This window comes from Miniopterus schreibersii (genome assembly GCF_964146895.1).
Source record: "Miniopterus schreibersii genome assembly, chromosome: 13".
Classification (NCBI taxonomy): domain Eukaryota; kingdom Metazoa; phylum Chordata; class Mammalia; order Chiroptera; family Miniopteridae; genus Miniopterus; species Miniopterus schreibersii.
In genome coordinates, this window is record NC_138113.1 from 61,452,317 (window position 1) to 61,474,405 (window position 22,089).

At 49.7% G+C, this 22,089-nt stretch overlaps 1 protein-coding gene across 2 annotated transcripts in view; it reads right to left on the reverse strand.

Moving 5' to 3' along the window:
- Positions 1-10,272: 10,272 nt before the first annotated feature.
- The window catches only part of IL1R2 (interleukin 1 receptor type 2), a 34,795-nt gene continuing 22,978 nt past the window's right edge, over positions 10,273-22,089 (reverse strand). For both annotated transcript variants that reach the window (XM_081156162.1, XM_081156161.1), the window contains exons 5-9: positions 18,953-19,127; positions 16,918-16,980; positions 15,271-15,406; positions 13,453-13,595; positions 10,273-11,665 (exon numbers count right to left, since the gene is read on the reverse strand). In XM_081156162.1, the coding sequence (XP_081012288.1) occupies positions 11,499-11,665; positions 13,453-13,595; positions 15,271-15,406; positions 16,918-16,980; positions 18,953-19,127 (684 nt within the window). In that variant the 3' untranslated portion in view covers positions 10,273-11,498. The remainder of the gene's footprint in view (positions 11,666-13,452; positions 13,596-15,270; positions 15,407-16,917; positions 16,981-18,952; positions 19,128-22,089) is intronic.

Below are 22,089 nucleotides of genomic sequence, written 5' to 3' on the forward strand. Positions count from 1 at the left end.
TTACAGACGGTGAATTTTGGAAGGCTGAAGAAAGAAGTGCCTGCACAAAAGAGCCTGAATATGATACAGGCCGTTCAACAGAAACCAAGTGAAGATCCTTCTGAATTTTTAGAAAGGCTCTATCGGGCCTATTCAAAGCACACTGATGCTGACCCACAGGCACCAAAAAATGTCTGGATGGTGAATATGACTTTTATTGGGCAAAGTGCCCCGGATATCAGAAGGAAGCTCCAATGTTTAGATGGGGCATTGGGAATGAACCACTCCCAGCTGATGGACAGAGCCTTTAAAGTTCACCATGCCCGGGAAATAAGGAAATTAAAGCTGACCACTGTTTTCTTAGAAACAGTGTGGGAAACCAGAAGGAGAGGCGGGCCTAAAATTAAAAGGGAAAGACTCACTAGGCATCAATCAATGCGCTTACTGTAAAGAGGAGGACCATTGGAGAAAGGACTGCCCAGAACACAAAAAGAAAAAGAAAAAGCATAGGAACCCTCTCAGAGAAATGTTAGAAAGGAATGATGACTCTGATGATGAAGGAGGAGGCCCTGGGGCTCCCCAAGACCTTCCCGACCTGTTACTACTTCCCCACAGGAGTCCGGGTACAATCAACAGTGGGGAACAAGCTAATTGACTTCCTTGTAGATGAGGGAGCTACACAGTGCTAAATACAAACTTAGCCAGGGAAAGTTCAGCTGTGGTGATGGTTACTGGAGTGACCAGGTAATTACAAAAACAGGCATTCTTTCAACCTCTGGAATGCCAGCTTGGGGATCAAAAACTTACACATAGTTTTCTCTATAGGCCAGACTGCCCCATTCCACTGTTGGGCTGAGATTTGCTTTGTAAATTGCATACACAATAACTCTTTCTCATGAGAAGCAGCAATTGTGTTTAGAAGTCCCCCTGGAACATGTTCTCCAGCTCCAGCTGCTTCTGGCTTGCTCGGAAGGACACAGAGGTGAACTGTTCCCACCTGAGATCCATGAGCAGGTCGTTCGAGCCATTTGGACTGACAAAACCCAAGATAGGCTGGTTAACATCCATTCTGTAAAAATCAACCTAAGAGAAGGGCCACAGGTCCCACAGGAGAAACAATACCTGTTTAAAAAGGAAGTCTTATAGGGAATTCAACCCAGTAGTGCAGAAATTCTTAAAATCAGGATTAATTCGGCCATGCCAGTCTCACTGTAACATCCCCATTCGGCGAGTCAAAAAGCCTCACTCTAATAAATATTGATTTGTACAGGTCCTTAGGGCCATAAATCATGTTGTCCAGGACATCCTATGGTGCCCAACCCTTATAATTTGTTGACCACTGTGCCCAGGGATAGATAGCAAATGGTTTTCAGTCCTAGACTTGAAGGATGCTTTATTTGATTGTCTGCACAGTATGTCTCACTTTGGAAGCCATCAGCAACACCATTCTTGAAATGTGAAGCAGTCTACCAGCTTTGCTTGTTCAGCAGTGCCATCCTCTAGACACTGCATGGACCATCTTCCGAAAACAACAATCCTGCTCCCTTGCACAAAGGCTTTCCTCCTTTCTTATCTCCCTCTTCTTTTAGTAGATAGTAAGAATTTCTGGACTCAGGGATAGGTGAGACTGTGCCCCTTGACAGCAGGAAGAAACTACAGAAGTTGAGACTTCCATCCATTTAACTCTAAGATTACAAAGGTCCAGGGTTTTGAAGGGGGGAATTGTTACCATAGGCAACCCGTTGGAGCTCAGGCCTGGCTGGACACTTCAGAGGGGTGAGCCATTCAGGGGCTGCACAGGGGATGTGGGTGTGCTTGGATCTAGGGGTACCCTGTGGACTCCAACCAGCTCCCCAGGATGTATGGGCACCATGTCAGCATCAGGAGGTGGGCTGAAGACTGCAGCATCCCCAGACTTCCTGATGGCAGGTCCTGCGTCACCTCTCCCTCTCCACCACTATCGACAGTAAGGGAGTGCTGGGGAGCTTCTCCCATTAGCCAGGATGGGTCAAAGGGAGGTTTTTACACCAAGCACACCAAAAGCTAGAAAGATGAGTGCACAAGACCTGAGATGGAAACTAGCAAGATAATTGACTAGAAAAAAAGCCCACTCCTCCCTAACCCTGTAAGAACCATAGGCTTGAGCAGAAGCAGGGATGGTCTTTGAGATGGGACCACAGTTCTCCCAGATCATGGCACCTTTTGCTCCAGCACCGGTCTCATCAATTTGACTTTGGTTGGGGCAGGCAGGAGAGCCTGCGTTTGGGTTACAGAGGAGGCACTTGAATAGAATCTTAAAGTAGAAGTAGGGTCTGGAGAGGAAGAAAAGCATGGGGAAAGCCAGTAGTCACTGGGCAAGATCTTCCTCTTGCCCCATCTTTTTAGTGCATAAGCCACCCATTCATTAATTTATTCATTCGATAAGCACTAACTGATCACCTACTACGTACCAGGATGTAAGGACCTCCCCTTTTCTGAATGTTTTTGAACAGCTGCGGGACTATTTGGCTTCGGTGTAAATATCCTTGCAGACTGAGGGTGAGACCACATGCACCAGGAACAAAGGCTTGGACAAAGGCTGGGTCCCGCTTTCCGGGTCTAGACTCCATGGAGATAGCCCAGTGGTACTCAGACTTTGACCAGAGCCCAATTACTCTGCCTATTCTCTGTCCGGGGAAGTTCTGATGATGAATGATTAGGAGCAACAGGGAAAAAGTTGCAGAACAATTGCTACAAATAACCAAAAATTGCTCATTTTTATATGGTAAGACTTGGTTTCCTCCCCTGATGTTTCCTTCCATTTGGACACCCCTGGGCCCCCATCCCAAGAGAGGAGTATGAGGGACCCTACCGTGAGTTTCGGAGAGGAGTGGAGCAGGCGTCGCTCAGTAATTGGGCTCTGCTCTGCCTTTCAGGGGCCAGGCTATAGACAGATAGCAAGCTTCTCCTGGGCTCCTCCATGCTCTAAATTTTCCAGGCCTGAGTTTACACAGGGAAGGCTCCGGCGCCGCACGCCTCCCGGGCTGGGAGCTGAGCCTGCCCAGCTCAGGCTTTCGCCAGCAGGAAGCTCCTTCCCCTCCCACCTGGGACTCCTTCCAGCGCCTGCTCCGTCCGTGGTACAGTCACGTGCGGGCTCCCCTTCTGCCTCCTCGACTCTCCTTTCTCGGAATCGCTTCAGGATTCAGCTGGGGAAAACAGGAGCAGTAAGGAATAGGGTTTGCGGGTAAAACACACACCAGGTGATGGAAACATCTGGTGTGGTGAAGGGGTGGCTTTAAGCTGTGGTGGCCCAGCTGACCCTTCCCTTGGTGGCTTGTGGCAGCCCACATGGGGCCGCGTGGCTGTATAGGTTGTTCTACGACGGGTGGTGGGCCCTTCCCCGACACAGACAAGAGCCTGCACTGCGCTGTCCCTGTAGACGCTTCCCCTGGGGCCACGTCGATTGGCTTGCTCGCCTGTGTGTTCTCAGCACGCGGTCTGCTCGTGAGGCTGTTGGAAGCAGTCTATGGCTTGAGCAGAGGCAGGCCGCGTAGTGACCGAAGCAAAGACAGGGGGCTTTGCAAGCAAACTGCTGCAGCCCGACCTTGAACTACATTAACTGCAGGTGGGTGTGGTTTGATTCCAAGCAAAGCTGCGTGAAACTGGGTGAAGCCTTTTTAGACCAGGTGGTGCAAGGGGGCTGAGTTCCCGTGCGCCCACGGGCACCGAGAGGTTCCAGCTCTGCCTTGTCACGCTAGGCCTGAGTTGGCAGAGCCAGATTACCTTCCCCAACTTCCATCTCCAGCTAAACCAAGGAGAGTGCTGGGGGGGGGTGCATCTTACATTCATGTGGCTTGTTCAGGGGATGAACTGCTTATTGAAGAAACGGGGCTGAAAACTATGTAATTAGGACAGTAAGAAAGGGGGGTTCACAGAGACCAGGCACAGTAAAGGGGGCTTTAGGGCGGGATACTGAGTCTGGGCAGGGGTGTTGAGTCTGGGGCAGGGGAGATGTTGCACTGATAGCACAGTGGGATTATGGGGTTTAAGAGAGAAGGCGCCCAGGGTGCTCCTGGCAAGCCTAAGCTTACTGATTTGATAGCTCTCCAAATGAGCCAAAACCCCCAAGGGGTGTGCAAGGACGAAGGAATGAATGCCTGGTCTGGGAAGTAAAGGAAAGTTAAATGAAGGAAAACTTTCAGGCCCACGGGCACTAGGAAGCAGAAGCGGTGAAGGCAGACACACCAGGCCCGAACGCGCGTTAGAACCGCCGGAGGCTCCTTGACCAGGGCTGCGGGCCCACCCGAGTCTCATGAGCAGCGGAGAGCTCCGGGGGCTGGTGCCAAACCCCGAGAGCCAGTGGCCTCCGCTCGCCCAAACTTCCCTTCTGCCCAGTTAGCCTGAGGCCCGCTGTGGTCGCCGCCGACCCTCAGGGCCAGGTTTGGGGAGCAGCACTGGCTGGGGGAGCCGCTCGGGAGTCCAGGGAACGGCTTACGTCGCAGTTGGGGGCAGCCCTGCGATAATCTTGTATTAACACCTGGGGCTTCTTAAAGGGAACAGGGAGGGGCCAGAGACGGCAGCCCCTCTCCCCGACAGAGAAGCTTCTCCGGGACTGAGCAAGAAGGAATTGTGGAGGGGAAAACCTAGATTTAATTTGAGCACTTGGAGGTTGTTGTCTTTTATATACTTGAACTCATAAGAGCAAATAATTTAATCTTTAAACTTGAATGTTTCCTTAGGAATTTGATAATGAGAAAAAGTTTAAAATCAAGTGTGGACTACAGAATATTCTTTGATGTCTTTTTGGACATTGCCAAGACTACATTTATATGCGACACGACATCCTACTGCTAATGCTGGGCAGCTTTGTGCTGACTGCTTGGCCGGCATGACTGCTTAATTAAGGGCATTTGAGATCCTCCCTGAAAAAATGAAATGAAATTAGGAGCACACCTATCTTGTTGGCTCTTCACTTTTCTTGCAGAACTTCTGCTGAGCTATCAGACAAGGCTGGGCACAGTTGTGTCAACCTGTGTCTCTGACATTTTCCATGCAGGCCTTGCCAACTCTGCAGGGCCTGCCCCTCCCAGGGCTGGCCAGTTCTAGAGCATGCTTCTCACATGACAGCAACCAGTCCAGACCCCGTACCTCGGCCACCTCGGCCACCTCGGCCACCTCGGCCACCTCCGCCACCTCCGCCAGCTCCGCCACCTCGGCCACCTCCGCCACCTCCGCCACCTCCGCCACCTCCTTTATGGGGCTCTCACACTCCCTGCCACTCTCCACCTACCCGAAGCCAGGCACCAGACAACTCGGGACAGCCCCTGTGCCCCGGAGCCCACGAGATCATGCGCACTAGCCTCCCCTGAGCCTGCTTCCCCTGCCATGTCCCTTCCTGCCACACAAACCACAGTCCGGGTCCATGCCTTCCCCTCGCTCCCTCTGCCTCCCACCCGCCCGGTGCTTCCCCAGGTAGCAGCCGCTTCTCTCGGGAACTGTGAGTAACAAACCATCTTTTCAGTGACAGTCATCCCCTGACCTGCTGGCCTAACCACACCTGAGTAATAAGAAAACCTACATTTTAAAACAGTAATTTGGGACAGGAAATAGGGGGAATTTTCCGCCTTGAGGATAGCATGGTTTTGCATTTTTTAAATTCCCATACTGAGTCTTCTGGGGCTAAATCTACATTGCTCACATCGGGCTCAGGAAGACCCAGGAAAGGGCACCGTGTTTATGACCAGCGGGCAGCCTCAGAAAGGTGGCAGGGACGGTGCTGGGCAGCTTGCTGCCATCCCCCTGGGCCACGGCAGCCCCCTGGCTGGCCACAGGCTGGTTAGAGTCTCACAGGCCAGGAGAGCAAAAACCTGGGAAGTCCTTAGGGGCAAGGGACCCCTGGATCCCATTTTTTGTGCTTAGTTCCCTGCAGAGGGGCCCCTTAGAGTCACCCTTGTCCCCTCGCAGATTCCAGATGCGCCCCTGGCGAGCTGGGAGAGCTGCTCGGGAGCCAGGCTGCCCCGAGAGAGCAGCCACTTGCTCTGCCCCTTCCTGTGTCCTCACCAAGGCCCATCCCCGCGGGGCCGCCTGTCCTCCGGGTTCAGGGCGTCGGTTAGGAAGCCTGTGCTCTGCGCACCTAAGCCACACTCTATGCCGTGATATTCCCACTACGTGAGCCCCTGTTTCCTCATCTCAAAAATGTGGGTTCCGATAGTCCCCTTATAGATTTTTTTGAAGATTAAATTGGGTAAAACATAAAATGTTCCATTGTGATGCTTCAATGTTGGTTTCCTCGCCTCCGTTTTTGCTGCGCCCCCCCAGCGAAGCCCCCTCGCCTCGCGCTGCGGGGGGCTGCTGGGCCTGCGCCCGGGCCCGGGCAGGGAGCGGTGGGCTGGGCCGCTCCTGCAGAGCCAGCGGGAGGCACCCCCGGAGCTTCCTCGCAGGAGGCTTGGCCTCGCCTGAGGGAGCAGGGAAGTGGCTTCCGGGGCCCCTCGGGGGAGGCGGCACACCCCGTGGCTGAGCCAGGGGCCAGGCTGCCAGCCTGGTGCCAGCACGGAGGAGGAGCTCTGGGAGGGGCAGGGAGGCCCCGGCTCCACGGTGACCCAGGCTGTAGCCCAGGGCGGCAGCTGGACTTCTTGTCCTCTGGACGCCCCAGGACAGTGCCCCCTTGGGGTGACAATGGCAGCAACAAGGAGCCCTGAGGAGAGGACATGGGTGGGGATGACAAGAACAGGAAACAACCACAAAAGCACGAGGCCCGTGCCAGTGTCTAAGTGAGCTGCTGGCAGGGTCGCGGAAACAGCCAGCGCGAGCCTGGGAGCAGGAGACTTAGAAGAGCCCACTGATGGGCTCCCACCGTCCGTCCGGGCCGGCAAGGCCCGGGAGTCCCACGGAACACACGGCTTATCTACGCTCTCAGCAGACACTGCTAAAGTCCCTACTAGGTGTCCGGGCAGCGTGCGGGTGCTGGGGCCGCCCCAGGGAGCAGGTTCACAGTCAGTATACCATCCCCCTCCTGTGCGTTCCCGTAGCGTGTGAAATGCCCGGGACAGCAAGTCCCTTTGTACTGCACGGAGGATTGCTGGTGCCTGGCTTGTGCCCATGAGCACCCCCAGGGAATGCCCCAGAGGTGCTGTCTGATTACACGGGGTTTCCCTGCAGGCAGTGCATTGACGTGAGGTGTCAAACGCTACTTACTGCCCCGTGCCACCCCCAGTTTTACGGGGGGAGTGAAAAACTCACCTTCCTAGAGTTAAACCAATCGAATCAACAGAAGAGGTGAGATTGGCTGCATTGAGGAAAGAAACCACCTTGTTTCTTTGTTTAACTTGGACTCAGGTGTGCAGAATTAGATTAGCCAGAATTCTTGGTTCAAGACCCGTCCCCTTCATTGGTCGTCCAGTGGCCTGTTGCTTGATCTGTTTGCTAATAAACAATAATAACCCACAAGCCAACAGGAGATCTAGAACCTGAGGAAACGTACATCTTCCTCCCCCGCCCTTGTCCCAACCTGCCCCTGGCTGTGGTCACCATCCTGCACCTTGCGTTTCTCACTCTCCCACTTTGTTTAAATAGAGACAAATTAAACACTTAAAATCATACATGTGACCTTTAATAGACACATGCTTCTATATATAGTTAAAATACAGTTTTCACGTATGTGTTCTTCAGTGTGTGTGTGTATATATATATGTATGTATATATATATATATTAATATGTGTAAGTATGTATGTCATGTGTGTATATATGGGCATGCATGTTACACATGTGTGTTGTATGTGTATATGTTATACATGTGTGTATGCAGATGCATGTGCTATACATTTGTATATGTGTATGTGCTATGCATGTGTATATGTGTAGGTATCTGCTGTACATGTGTATATTTGTGTACATGTGTTATACATGTATGTGTGTTGTACATGTGTACACGTGTTGCGCATGTTATGTGTGTGTTGTGCGTGTGTGTTATATATGCATGTGTGCATATGTGTATGTTGTACGTGTGTGTTGTACTTATGTATATGTGTGTGTTATGCATGTGTATATGTATATATATGCTGCAGGTGTGGATATGAATATGTATGTTATACGTGTGTATATATGGGTGTTAATCATGTATATATGTGTATGTATATGTTACACGTATATTTATGCGTATGCATATAGAGAGAGTTTAGTTGCAGTTGTTTTTCATTTGGTATAAAATGGCGTCATGCTATAAGTAAATGTTTCTGGACTTGCTATTTGTGTAGTAACATACCTCTGAGGTTAACCCCGCGTTGCCTGTAGCTGTAGTTTGTTCATTCTCACCCCTGTATAAGGTTCCACGGTGCTGTTACACCTCAGTTTTCCTTCCCATTCTCTTGTCTGGTGGGTATTTGGGTCGTTTCTATGTTGTTGTTTTCTCCTCTGTGTTATGGACATTTTAAAACATATGCAGAAATAAAGGGAATGGTCTAAGGAACCCCATGCACTCACTGCCAGTGTTAACACCTGGCCAGCCTTATTTCATCTACTCTCCCACCCAGCACTGGATTATTCTGACACAAATCTCAACTATCAGCCATAAAGTTTCCATATGCCTCTTAGAAAGAGAACTCTGTTTTCCAAATGGAACCATCCTATAGCACACGTTCCTTTATATTATCACAAATCCAGTGTCCAAAACTCCCCCGTCTCCCACACTGTCCAGCAGTGTGACCGACACTTGAGAGTTGTGGTGGGAGGAAATGCTAGGGGTGCAGTCAAGGGAGCCCAGAAAGTCACTGGCTATTCTCAGCTATTTTCTGGGTCGTTGCTGAAGCTGCCAAAACCTGAAGCTGGGGAACTCCGAAGAGCATGGGAGGGGGAGTTCCAGGAAGGAAGGAAGGGGGCCGAGAGCCGGGCCCCAGCTGAGCCAGCGGCCGGGAGGGCTGGAAGCCTGAAAGCCGCACGTCCTTCCTGCAGGAACCGTCTCCGCCTCCTCCTCAGCTTCGGGTCCTGATTTGATGCTAAAGGCCTCTGCCACCCCTTCTTATTCCTTTCTCCCTCCTATATGCTTAAGAAGCAGGTGAGGAAGTGGGGAGAAGATAATACACAGCAAACATAAAGGGAAGGGTCAGAACCTGCCCATAATCCCTGGTCTAAACATCAGGCCGTGAGCGTTTTCCAAGCAGGGCCAGAGAGCAAGTGTTCAGACTTGGCTGTCTCGCTGCTCGTCGCCTTCGAAGGGCAGGCATAGGGCCCAGCGCACAGGCCTCTGCACACGGCTTCTGTGAAACCGGCCTTACAGAAGCAGCGCAGGCGGATTCGGGCAGAAGGCGGTAGTTTGTCAACCTTTGGTCTAAAACAACACAACTGTTTTCATTTCTGTCTATTCCTCCTATGTTTTTGGTTATTAAATACTAGCACCCTAGGGTTTTTCCTGATATTATCCCCACTTTTCAGATGAGAAGACTGAGGTACTGCGAGAGTAAAGGACATTCCCAGGATCACAGAGGCACCACATGGTGGAGCTTGAATCGAACCCCAGCAATCTGTCCTCAGAATTCTTGCTTTCTTCTCTTTTCCTAGCTGCAAACAAATTTTACTATTTTGTGACCATATAAATTGTATAAAACAATATAGAATTTTTCAAATATCACACTCTTGACAATTATAATGCATCATTGATGCATAATTTTTTCATCAGCAGGGTAATGACTTTCACTAAGCTGTTTCATATATCTAATTATTTCCTTTATTAAATTATTTCCTAAAGTTAATTCCCAAAAGTAGAATTATTGGGTATCTCTGTGACCCTTATAGTGGTGTGCTGGGGAGGGGAGCGCTGACTTGTGCATTTGCCAATTTCTATGGTGTAAGTGCTCCCACCTTGGCCAATTTTAAGCCACCAGCTTCCTATCCTTGAACAGATTTGGGAAGAAATGCCAACCACACTTGACTCTTGCAAGAAGGCGCATGCCGGACGCAGCAGCCCACGGGCCTGACACAGGCTGCATTTTTACTTTCCAGGACCAAATTATAAATGCGATTACAGGGTGTGAGCCTGGCTGCTTTGAAAGGAGCTTGATAACACCTTTTAAAGCTTGACGGTGTGTGAGTGCTCCGGCGTCTCCATGTCGGTTTAATCTACATCTCTGGTTATTATTGAAACAGATCATTTTCCATGGCTCTTTTATGTGTGTTTATCCTGCATATTTCTTACTCATGCTCTTTCATTTATTAGGATTATAATGCTTTTCTTTAAAGTGTGGATAACTCTATAGGCTATAGTTTTAATTCCTTGAATTTGACTGACACAATTTCCTTTGTATTTTGCTTTTATTATTTTTCACGAAGAAAGTGTAACACCATCAAGTCTGTGGGTCTTTACTCTGGTGATTCTCTCCTTGGTGGTGAACACGAGAGAATTCATCCTGGTGTCATGTTCTACACGCTTATTACATGCCCAGCATGTGGCAGGCACTGGGGAGACAGCCGTGACCCAAACACCACCTCGGCGCTCGTGGAGCGCTCGCCCAGTGGGGAAAGCAGACGGAAATTAAGCAAGAAATACAGGGCGGCGGGTCTGGTGCGACGGAGCTGATGCTGGGAACAGCGTGGGGCGGCGGGTGGGAAAGGCGCTGCTCAGAGGGGCTCCGGGGAGGTCATGTCGGAACAAACGTTCCAATGGGCAAAGGAGTAAGTCATGCTAATTTCCCTGAACTTTCGGTTTTAAAAATAATCTAATTGGCCCTGGCCTGATGGCTCGGTTAGATGGAGTGTCATCCCGCGCACCAAAAGGTTGAGGGTTCGATCCCCCGTCAGGCACGTACAGGAGGCAGCCGATCAGCGTCTCCTCACATCGATGTTTCTCTCTCGTGCTCCCTTCCTCTCTCTCCAACATCAATAAAAACATTCTCCGTGAGAATTTTTAAAAAGATAAAATAATCAAATTGGAAGTATTTGGTATATGATTTGAGGCTCTGATTCTTTTTTTCAATGTGTATGCAAGTATCTCAATATCCCTCCCTCTGTCTTTATTTTCAGAAGCTCTATTTGCAGTTGAGTCTATTTCTCAGTTCACTGATGAGTTCTAACGTGTATTTTTCTGACAGTCTGCTCTATTTTAATTGCTATTTTTTAAGTCTTCCTTTTTTAAAATGTCACCAATTCATGCTTTAGCATTTCTAAACCATCCTTTCTCAAAGTGAAATTCCATCTTCCCAAAGAGGAGAACTGTGGCCGAACTACCTTTGTGTCTATAACACCTCCCATCGAGCAGAGCCGAAATAGACTTTTAATATATGTTTGTTAAATAAATAAGTGAATTTATAACTCATTTACATGTTTTTAACTCTTTTCAGGTCTAAGGTCCCTCACTCCTTTAAGTGGGTCGCAAGTGGGAAAGCACGCGGCTGACCCACACGTGTCCTGTCATTCAGTTTAGAATAAACTTTACATTAACACTTCCCTACAAGCCCTCTATAAACACAGCAGCTTTGTTACACGAGTAAGGAAAAGGGCAGGGTCCTTCCTACGTGAGAATATCATTTGTATTTGAATCACTTTATTTCCTTTATTTTACTTGGGTAGGGCTGCAAATCTTGACACCGGTCTCCAGTGCAGTCAGACCACACGCCTTTCCAGGTCTGTGTTTGTTCCATCTGTGCAGCCATATTCCCCCAAAAACCAAGAAGACCAGCGACAAGGGCGCCAGGGCAATGCCCCAGGAGAACGTGGCGGCTGCGGGAAGAACAGTCGTGTCAGTCAAAGGCTCTCTCCCAGCGACGGGGGGGCAGGCTCAGGGCCACAGGCAGAAAGTCCCAGAGGCTATTTTCCTAATAAATGTGCACTGAGTTTCAGAATGTGAGCTCCTGACACCAAGACCAGGGACACCGGGACATGGCCCCAGCGAAACAAGCCAAGCAGGACAACACTTCAGAAAGAAAGGAGGGGGGTGGAGGGCAGGTGCTGAGGGTCGACTTTGTTTGCCCTCCGAACAGTGTGCAGCAAGGTGTCCCCTGGTTAGGTCTCAGCTAGCCGACTGTGACATGGGGGGGAAAGCTGCCCATTTCCTATGAGAACGGATGTTGTAAGGACTCAATACAGTTACAAAGGGGAGAAGGCAAGCTTTGGAAAGGAAGCTTTGGGTGTCGAGATTATTGCTTGGATGCCGCTAGCTCACGTTCTACTCCGTGGCTTCTCCGTGCTATGAAAATATAGGAAGAAGCTGTGAAAGAAACTTAACAAGTAAACACAAGAACACGGGTGCTGTCAGACATGTGGGTGAACAGCCGGGTTCCACGGGCATCCAGGAACCAGCACAATTTCAGACTGTTTTCTGCAGGTCATTCTTACACCCTGAAGCCCAACCCAGCCTCGAGAGAGTGACGTTCAGCTTCCTGAGCGGCCGTGTGGATGCGCCTGCGTGTCCTCTGCGGTCGGTCAAGGCCGGTCCAGCTTTCGGACCCGGCTCACATGGCCTGAAGGCTCCCAGCATCAGGCCAGGCAAGCACGGGTTCCTCTGGGCCATGAATCTGCGCCCGCGGAATCCTCCAAGTCTACACTGCCACCAGCCCTGTCATGGAAACGATCTGAAACGCCCGCTTCTGCACACACGTCCGAGGACAGCGGTGCTGGAGCTTCAGTATGAAGCAGCCTGAACGGTTGTGATCTTCCACCTCGCCACAGGGTAGCTCTGGGTGAGCCCAGGGACCTGTGTTTCCAAGGAGTGTCGCAAGTGAGTCATGCTGGTGGCACACTGACTTTTCTGTCCTTCTGGGCCCTGAGGCTCCACCGAACCATCAGCTTTCCAGTTACAGGTATGCCTGCACTGCCCCCCACCCCCACCCCAGCAAACGTGGAGACTGGGGAGCAGTTTGTGTGCAGCTGAGCTTCAGGCTGCCCAGAGGCGTGAGGGGGCCCCTGCGGGCCCGACTGGGGCTGCCAACGGACCACATCACCTGTCTCCCTTCCCGCTCAGCATCAGCTGAGAAGTCAATTGGTCAGAATGATAACCTGGGTTTTTCTTTCTTCTTTTTAAAATGTCCCTCTGTGGGCACTGGGTTGATTCGCCTCTCACTTTCCTTCCTATTGACTGATGACTTGAGCCTCAAAGCTGCCCTGAGCCCTGGTTGTCTCCCAATCCCTGGCTCCTGGAGGGTCAAGTTTCTCAGCTTTGGGATAAAGAACATCTCCCTCTTCTCAAAGGGTCCCAAGGGACAGCTGGTCCTGTTGAGCCACGAAGAACCACAAGGGGACACGGGGTTTCTTAGAATTTATCGCAGAGCCACTTTATCTCCTTTCTAAAAATCTGCTTGCTATTTAAATTTTTATTTTAATATTATCTCCCAAAGTTGGCCTCCACCCTACCAAAAAAAAAAAATCACAGAATATTAGAGATTCGTTCTCAGTGTTCGACTAACAGGAAACATGAGGGATTTGCTAAGTGATTCGGGGGACCGGCAGCCTCGCCCAGTACCCAGAGAGCATTCAACACGCTTTCCCATGCGCGTCCCCGAAATACATACCTTCTTTGACTGTGGTATGAAGCATCTGGAAACTCAGGGTATTGCGAACAACACATTTAAAATCTGTGGTCAAGTCCTCTCTCACGACTGGGTCAAAAATCAGCGGCACCTCGATGTAGTTCTCATTGTTTTCCGAGTAGTCCCTGAGGGAGAAAGCGAGCTCAGACGCGGCCCGGCAGAGCGCTTGCCCGCGGCCGGCGTCCGCACTGTGCAGGAGAGCCCGCCGAGCTCACGCTGATCGCAGGGTTAAGAAAGTAGGGGCACTGCCGTTATATTTGTGACTTATTTGGGAAATTACTTTTTGAAAAAAATATATATCTTGCCCGGCCGGGCGTGGCTCAGTGGTTGAGCGTCAGCCTAGGATCCAGGCAAGGAAGGGAGAGGGAAAGAGAGAGATAGAAACATCAACGATGAGAGAGTCGTCATTGATCGGCCGCCTCCTGCAGGCCCCGGACCAGCAACCCTGGCATGGGCCTTGACCGGGAATCGAACCACGATCTCCTGGATCCTAGGTCGATGCTCAGCCCCTGAGCCACGCCCGGCCGGGCTATTTGGGAAATTTCTAAGCCTGTTTCTGAAGGTAGGAGTGACACTGAAGATGGTGGTCACTGTAATAGGACACTTGTTACAATGGAAACTTGTTACAATAGGACACTTTAAACAATGGAAATCTTCATTTTTTAAGGCCCTCAATGAACAAAGAACCAGTAGTGGGAAGAGAAATGTGTCATTTTGGGAAACTTGACTGCAGCACCAACAAGTCATTTGCATATGGAAGGGCAGGGAGTTTCCAGGAATCCGGTTTTCACGGTGCCCCCTCCTCTCATCTGCACTGCCAGCCCTCCCTCCGCATAAGAGCATCTGCGATGCTCCAGGAGTCTGAAGGCGCTTTCCTGTCAACTACTGTGAATACAAGTGTCCCTGACGAGGGCCCACGAGGACTTTTTTTAATCTAGGGGGAAAAACTAGGCTCCTTTAGTAAATGGACAGGATTAGCAAGCTGGCATGGGGCAGGTTAGTTTCACCATACGGACTTGCAAGCAAACAACTGTGCTAACCACACAAAACTTTTACCCATTCAATTGCATCCAGAAAGACCCTTTTTGATAGGTCTTTCAAAAAAGTCAAAAATTTGACAAGCCAAAGTTCAGGCTAATTCAGAATATTGACACTATAATTTTTTAAATTATAATTTATAATTTGGAACATTAAATGCTCTCCCTTCCTCACACATAAATGGTTCCTATTTACAAGGTCTGCTTGTTCTACATTCAAAGTGAGAAAGCGCCTTCCAGAGGTGAGTGCTTATGAGAACAGAATTCTCTCCTGCTTAGAATATGAACCTTCCTTGGCGCCTGGGGCAGCCAGAGCTCTCAGAGAAACAGAGGGTCTCTCGGGCACTGTGTAAGTTTCGGAATCTTTTGAAGGCTTGTAAAAACGTCTGACACTCAGGTTGCAGACTGGGGAACAGAAACATAGTAACTCCAAAGTATTTTTCATTGCAAAAATCAAGGAACAAATATTCGATTAAACAGCTAGATAATGCAACCACAATGACAAGTAGTTGGCGGCAACTCAGCTCTTATTTAGAAAGTTTGCTTCTCAAGAACAAATGGCAATTCTGAGCAAAACTCAATTTTTAAAATTCTAAAAATCCAACAGTTTAGAATAGAAAAATTATTTTGAATGTGCTATGTGTGTCCTATTGAGGGGTTGGATGTGACACTGTCTCTTTGAAAAATGAGGAAAGCCTCTGGAGGCCTCACAGCAGCTGTCCCCAGAGATGCCCCCAAACTGACAAACAGCTCCCCCACTCACAGGCGCAGCCCCTCGGTCACACGGCCGTCCTGGTAGGCACTGTCTATGTTGGTGTTGTTGGCCATCCACCACAGCAAGGTGGTCGAGTGCGTGCCAGCTCCCAGAAACACCTTGCATGGGATTGTCAGTCTTGACCCTGTGGACAGCAGGACACACGCATGGACGTCAGAACCAGCTGGATACAGGGCTAGCCCCCTCCTCCCCATCAGTGATCTGAGCGGTGGGTGGACCCCTCCCCATCTCCTCAAACACCCTTCGCCAGCCAATTCTTTCCTTAGAAGGAAGCTAGGTTCCTCAAAAGGTTCCACTCACAGAGCATCAGTAATTACCTAGTGTCTCCAGTTCCTTCAACGGGTCTCGATGGCAGATAAAACCCAGAGGCACGTGGCTTCCCAAGGCCACTCAGTTCCTACAGGGCATCTGCCTTCTCTCCCAACTGATTCTGCTTGTCCCCAAAACCAGATTCACATGTCGACTCTCTCTCTTTGCCATCGCTGGTCTCAGCCACTGTCTTTTACATGAATGGCACCTTCTACAGCCACAGAACGTAAGGCCCGGGTGCCCCTGCCTCAGTCACTGTAAGTTATGTTTTTTAAGTTACCGAAGGGGGGCAGGGAGGATGAGCCAACCCTTCCCATTCGTTCTTCAGCATGGGTGCTGTGCCACCTCAGGCTCAGAACGCCAGTCTTCCTCCCTCCTTCACCACCCGGGGGACCGAAAACCTCAGCCCGCTGCATCCTGCCTCGTGTGACTCCGCCCGATGAGTTCTCTACGCCCTAATTACAATGTTGAATCTAAGCCCAACACCAAACAGAAGAAACAGAGAGAGAGAGATGGCAGGACTCTGCAGCCAGGGTTTAATGAATGAGCATAAACCTACAAAACCATGTACAACACACGCTCTGAGAGGTGCAGGCCTCACAGACACAGCCTGCAGCCCAGGTCTGCAGCCCAGCCTGACCCGAGTGTAGCTTTCTGACCATTCCTGAGTCACCATGACCCCCGGGCAGCTTTTCCTTCTGGAAAGCGGGAGAAATGGGGCCTTTCTATAGGGTCGATGCTGGGAACCCCACTAGAAGCACTGATGTTCACTAAGGACATGAACGCCGCCAGATAGCCTGGACCAACACGGCTGAGAAAGGACAGTCCTGTCAATCATTTCCATCACCCCACCAGCTGCCCTGTGATTTTGGCAACAGAAATGATCTATGAGGGGCCGGCAGTGGCCAGGTCAGTCTCATTTTACCAGTGGAGTCTTGGGAAATGCTGAGGGGCAGCCAAGCTTGGTAAAGTGAATTATTTTCAATATACTGCAGGCACTGCTCTGTGAGGGACTCACACCACCCTTCCCCACAGTTAAAAACTGCCGCCAAAATGTTCAGATTTTTTACGTTTAGATTTTCATAGGTAGTTTTTTAATGAAGCAAAGTACACCTGTTTCCAACAATGCCATTTCCAGCAACATCTGACACAGGGAGATGTTCCCTCACATTTGTTATTTCGGCCTCTCATCCTGGGTTCTAGGGTCTCCACCCAGGCACACTGCACACGAAGGGACAGGCGCAGTCGGCAGACACAGGGGTCTCAGCACCCCAGACTTTGAGATTTCAGGCACCCCCGTGGGTTACGCACCCTTGCTGGCCTTACCCAGGGAAGCCAATATGGTCTGGTGGGGCGAAATGATTACAGGAATGGTCTCCTCTTCTCTTCCTGGGGTAGGTGCACAGAAAAGAGATTCGGTCAGGAAAGCTGTCATTTTGAGCTGCGGTCCAGTTCCATTGTGTAGCTCATTAGCTAAGTTATCCTAGACCGTATGCCACCACTGCGGGAGCCGACCTTTGTCTGGCGGAGGAAACAGGCTCTCCACAAAGCCGAGGGTCCTTGGCCAACCCAAGAAGCCAGAAGCACACTTTCCCCTCACAGATGGTCTTCATTCTGTGATAAACAATGACCCATTCCCCTCCCTGGCTTCCGGAATGGATTCTTAGCAGTAGCTTGCATAATGTCCACAGGATAGGTCTTACTCCCCGTGGCCAATTTGCCCTAAAATATCTCCCCCAATCCACCCTCACCTCCCCAAGGGCCTGCCTCAGAATACTGAAGTCACCTGGAAAAATAAAAAAGAGGCCTGGGGCCTGGGGACCACCTGTGTGTAACTTTAATCCCATGCTGAGTGAGGGATTCAGGTTGGCCACTGTGACTTATTAATTGGGGAGATAATTCCCTTGGGAGGCAAGGGTAGATCTCCTAGGAATCAGAACCCAGTTCCCCAAGAGGCAGGTCTCCCAGGAGCTTGAAGAAACTGGGCACCTGAATTGGAGTAAAAAGAACGGCTTGGGGCTGGGCAAAGGGCTGCCCATCCCCACATCCACTTGCTCCAGCCCCACTCCTTCCACTTAAGAGCACCTTGAAACCTCTATGAGTGAGCATTAGGCAGCGTCGCCGCGGAGCTCCAAGTGCAGGCGGCCTCTCAGCTGTGACCGGGAGCCCTGCCCGCCCCTCCCAGGCCCACAGCTGCAACTCAGAGGCTGGGGACATCAGACGGGGGACAGAAGCTTCAAGGGCCTGATACACCAGTGGGTCTCAAACTTGAGGGCACATCGCGTCACCTGGGGGGCAGGGGCGCTTGTTAAACACAGATAGCTTCGCTCCCGGGCCCTGTTTCCAATTCAGCGGGTCTGGGGTGGGGCCTGAGGTTCTGCGGTCCAGCCAGTCCCCAGGCGTGAGGCGGGGACCTGCCTCCAGAGCATGCAGGCTGACTGCCCCCTGGTGTTCCTGCGCAGAAGCACATGAACGGGACACGCCGCGGTCACGGGGAGTCTCAGCGCCCCCGTGGGGACCGAGGTGAGATGAATGAATCCTCACAAGACAGTGAAAATGAAATATAATCTAGCGATCTGACTTCATGGGAGACACGACTTTCCCTGAAACTTTGGATTCTGCGAGAAAAAAAGTTAGTCTTTTCCCCTCACAGACCAATTATTTAACCTTACTATATTTCCAAAGCTCTCTGAAATGCCCTTAAAAGATTCCAATCGTGTAGTTATTAGTATATAAAATAAAGAAAAGCAGTCTGTTCTCCAGGGCAGAGCCCAGGACTTACACACCCTTGGGCTGGCACCAAGACCGGTGTCTGGCACGTAGGAGGCCAGGCTTACTGCTGAACACCGCGAGTGCTAATCAGCGCTGCTCACGCAGGACACACTCCAGCCAGTGAGGAAGGACACTCACTATTTGGAATCCTGCTTTCAAGGGCAACTAGCCACGCCTTGGGGAACACGACAGGAGCAATTTCCACGGGGTGTGCCTCTGCTTGGCCTTCTAACTGAAAAATCCAATCAAACCTAGTAGCCTACATTCCACATAGCTATGGCCACTGTGTTCTGACGCTGGCCCTGGCGGCACGAGCCTTCCCAAGGGGCCTTCCAAGTGAACCACTGTTTGGGCCCCTCTAGTGGTGCGTTTTAGCCTCAGACCTGGAACCCCCGGATTCGCCCCTCCTCAGAATAACACCTTGCTTCCTACCGTATGAGGCGTCTTACACGCCTTATTGGCCTGGTGTTTTAAGAGAGTTTTCCTTTCACACCAAAGACATTCGAGGAATTCTGCGTGAGCCCCGATTTGTTCTCCGCATGCCCCTTGCCGGACCCGCTAGAGAGGGGCCTTGAGGGCGAGCACTTACTGTTGACGCGCAGTTTGATATTCCTGGTGATGTTGTACCGCAGGCCCCCGCGGGCAAACGTCAGGACGCAGCTGTAATAGCCGGCGTCCTCCACAGACACGTTTTGTATGAGTAAGTGAGTCGTTCCTCTCACACTTAGAAACTTCTCGTTGTCTTGATCCAAAAGGACAGAATCCTTAGGGAAAATGTTTTTCAAAGTTACACTATATACTAATTTTTATCTCAAAAGCTGTGAATGGGATCAGTATTATCGATCAATGTTGAATTTGCAACCCAAAAATGGCCTTGTTATTTACTTTGCAAATGTTGTACTTTGGACATAATTTTAACTCTTTTTAGAAGAGGGAATTTGTTAACACAGAAAACAAAGTTGCTGAATCTGTTTAAGCACCATGCTTAAAGCACATTTGCTTAAGCACCAGGGGGCTGGGGGAGGAGGGGGGTGGGACACCTTTCTTCTTTGACAAAGTAAACCGTGGCTCAGAGGTTGAGCATCAACCTAGGATCCAGGCGATCGGGGTTTGATTCCCGGTCAGGGCACATGCCCAGGTTGCGGGCTCGATCAATGACTCTCTCATCATTGATGTTTCTCTCTCTCTCCCTCTCCTTTCCTCTCTCTGAGATCAATAAAGATATATTTTAAAAAATAAAAAATAAAATAAAATACAAATATATTTATGGCCTGACAGCTGCCTGTGGACCTCAGGAGAACCCAGGGAAGAATCCTATTATAGAGCCGTGGGAACTTGGAAAACAAAGCTCAGAAGAGATAATGTTGTGTAATTACTTTAAAAGTCATTTCAATTTTAGGAGTAGGTGGAGATGTAGAAAAAAAACATAAAAAAACTAATTGAGAGAAATGAGGCCACACTGTTCACATGGACAAAAGACAGGTAGGTGCTGCAGAGCAGAGCCCTCAAGAGCAAGGCCTCCAACAACACAGAAGAAGCTGGAAGGGATTCTGAAAACATCCTGAGAACAAACTGTTCCAGGAACAGCTCTTTCAAAACCATGTGCCTGAAACCTTAATGAGTCAAAGGCACCCTTGAGTCATTTCAGCTTCTTACTCTGAATGGGATCCCAGACATAACTGGGAGTTTGTGCTCCACATGGCTCACAAAGTCTTACTTTCAGTACATTTAATTAAAAGGAGAGAGATTATTATCCCTAACAAGAGTGGACAAATGTGAAAAGAGCCCAGGAGGCCAGCACCACCCTTCTTCCTCGGCCCGGAGCCAGGGCTGCCCGCCTGGCAGTGCTGTCGGGAGCCTCCCGGGCCAGAGCTTTGGCTTCACCAGCTCTCTGCTGTGTGCCCCTGGGCAAGTTCTTACATCTGCGTATCCTTGTTTTCTAATCTGTAAAACAGAGACATTGATAGTTTCTGCTTCGGATCAGCGAGTTTAGGGCAGCGCTGCGCCCAGCGCGCCCAGGGATGATTGGCATCCTCGGGAAGGGGCGAATATTACTAGGCGCCACCAGGGCCTCCCGCCGCCGTGCTCATGGAGCTCCGGGTGTACGCCAAGCCCGCGCACGGGACGCCGGTTGTTCCGGAGGACTCGGCGGTAGGGATGGCTCGTCACCGCTTCGCAAAGGAAGGGGGTTGAAGAGGTGAAATAGCTTGGCCACGGCCGCACAGCTCAACGAGACAGCCAGGGTTTCAGGCCCCAGGAGCTGCCGAGCCTGTGCCCTCTCCGCAGGCACAGTCCTTCGTACCCTTCCCGAGCCAAGAGAGAATTCACTCCTCACGGGGCTGGCTCTTTCACGGGCTGGCTGCTTTCTCCTACTTTCAGAAAATCATTGCATTTCCAGCATTCATTGATAGACTACATATATCGTGAAGTTGTGATACCAGTCAACTGGTTAACACATTTTTTTTCTGAAAAGGCACATTTTAATAATTATGACAAAATTATGCATAGTGTTGATTGAGATTATACTAGAAAATTCGGTTTATGTAGATTGCAGAATATCACTTGTATTTCTTAAATGAAGGAAAGTCCCTAACTTCCTTTTCTCTTAACTATGGAAATACCTTTCATGCCTTTGCTGATTAGCAAAGTAGCACAACATAAAAACGCTCTGTAACACTGACTTATAAAAAATGGAAAGGGGCCCGGCCGGCGTGGCTCAGCGGTTGAGCATCAGCCTGGGATCCAGGGGTTTGCGGTTCGATTCCCTGTCAGGGCACGTGCCCAGGTTGCAGGTCGGTTCCCAGCAGGGGCCGTGCAGGAGGCAGCCAGCCGATCCATGACCCTCATCGTTAATGTTTCTCTCTCTCTCCCTTCCTCTCTCTGAAATCAATAAAGACATATTTTTAAAACACCATGTTATTTCAATGTATATTCCTCCAGATTTTTAAATATATTAAACCATATTTTTACATAACTAGGAAATATAACATATATCACTTAAAGTCTTTTAACTATAGCAGTGTTGTATTTTTCTTCTATGTTGATACATATAAAATTATCTCCTCTTTGTAAGTGCTTATGTAATAGTGCGCTGTTCCCATGAGAGAAAATCAGCTTAACCAATCCCTAGTAGTGAACTTTCCTGTTTCTCGTGTCCTATTATAAACAACGCTTCAGGTAAACATGTTAGGACATAGTGTTATACAGACTTGTCTCATTATTTCCACATGCGTTTTTTAAATGGACCTAATTCTTGACTACAGGGCTAATTTCTATCAATGAGTAAACAAATGACTGTACTTTCCAATATCAGTCTATGGCCTTGATAGGTAAATTTTCCTGTGACGGGCCAGATACTAAGTGTTCTAGGCCCGCAATCCGCACGGCCTCTGTCCATACTCAGCTCTGCTGCTGCAGCGTGAAAACAAACGAGTGTGGCCTGGTCCTAGTAAAACTTTACTTAAGAACACTGAAATTTGAGTCTTACATTATTCACATGGCATAAAATAGTGTTATTCTTTTATTTTTTTTAATCGTTTAAAAAAATGAAAATTAGCCTTAGCTTGTAGAACAGGTGGTGGCTCCTTTTGGCCCTGGGCTGTGGATTGCCCACACCTGGTCTGCCTGCATCACCTGATGACAGTATGTATTCGACCAGCAAGAGAAGAAATTATGTTTACTCCTTTAACCCAAAGTTAATATGTGCATAAAGCGGTTAAATTAACC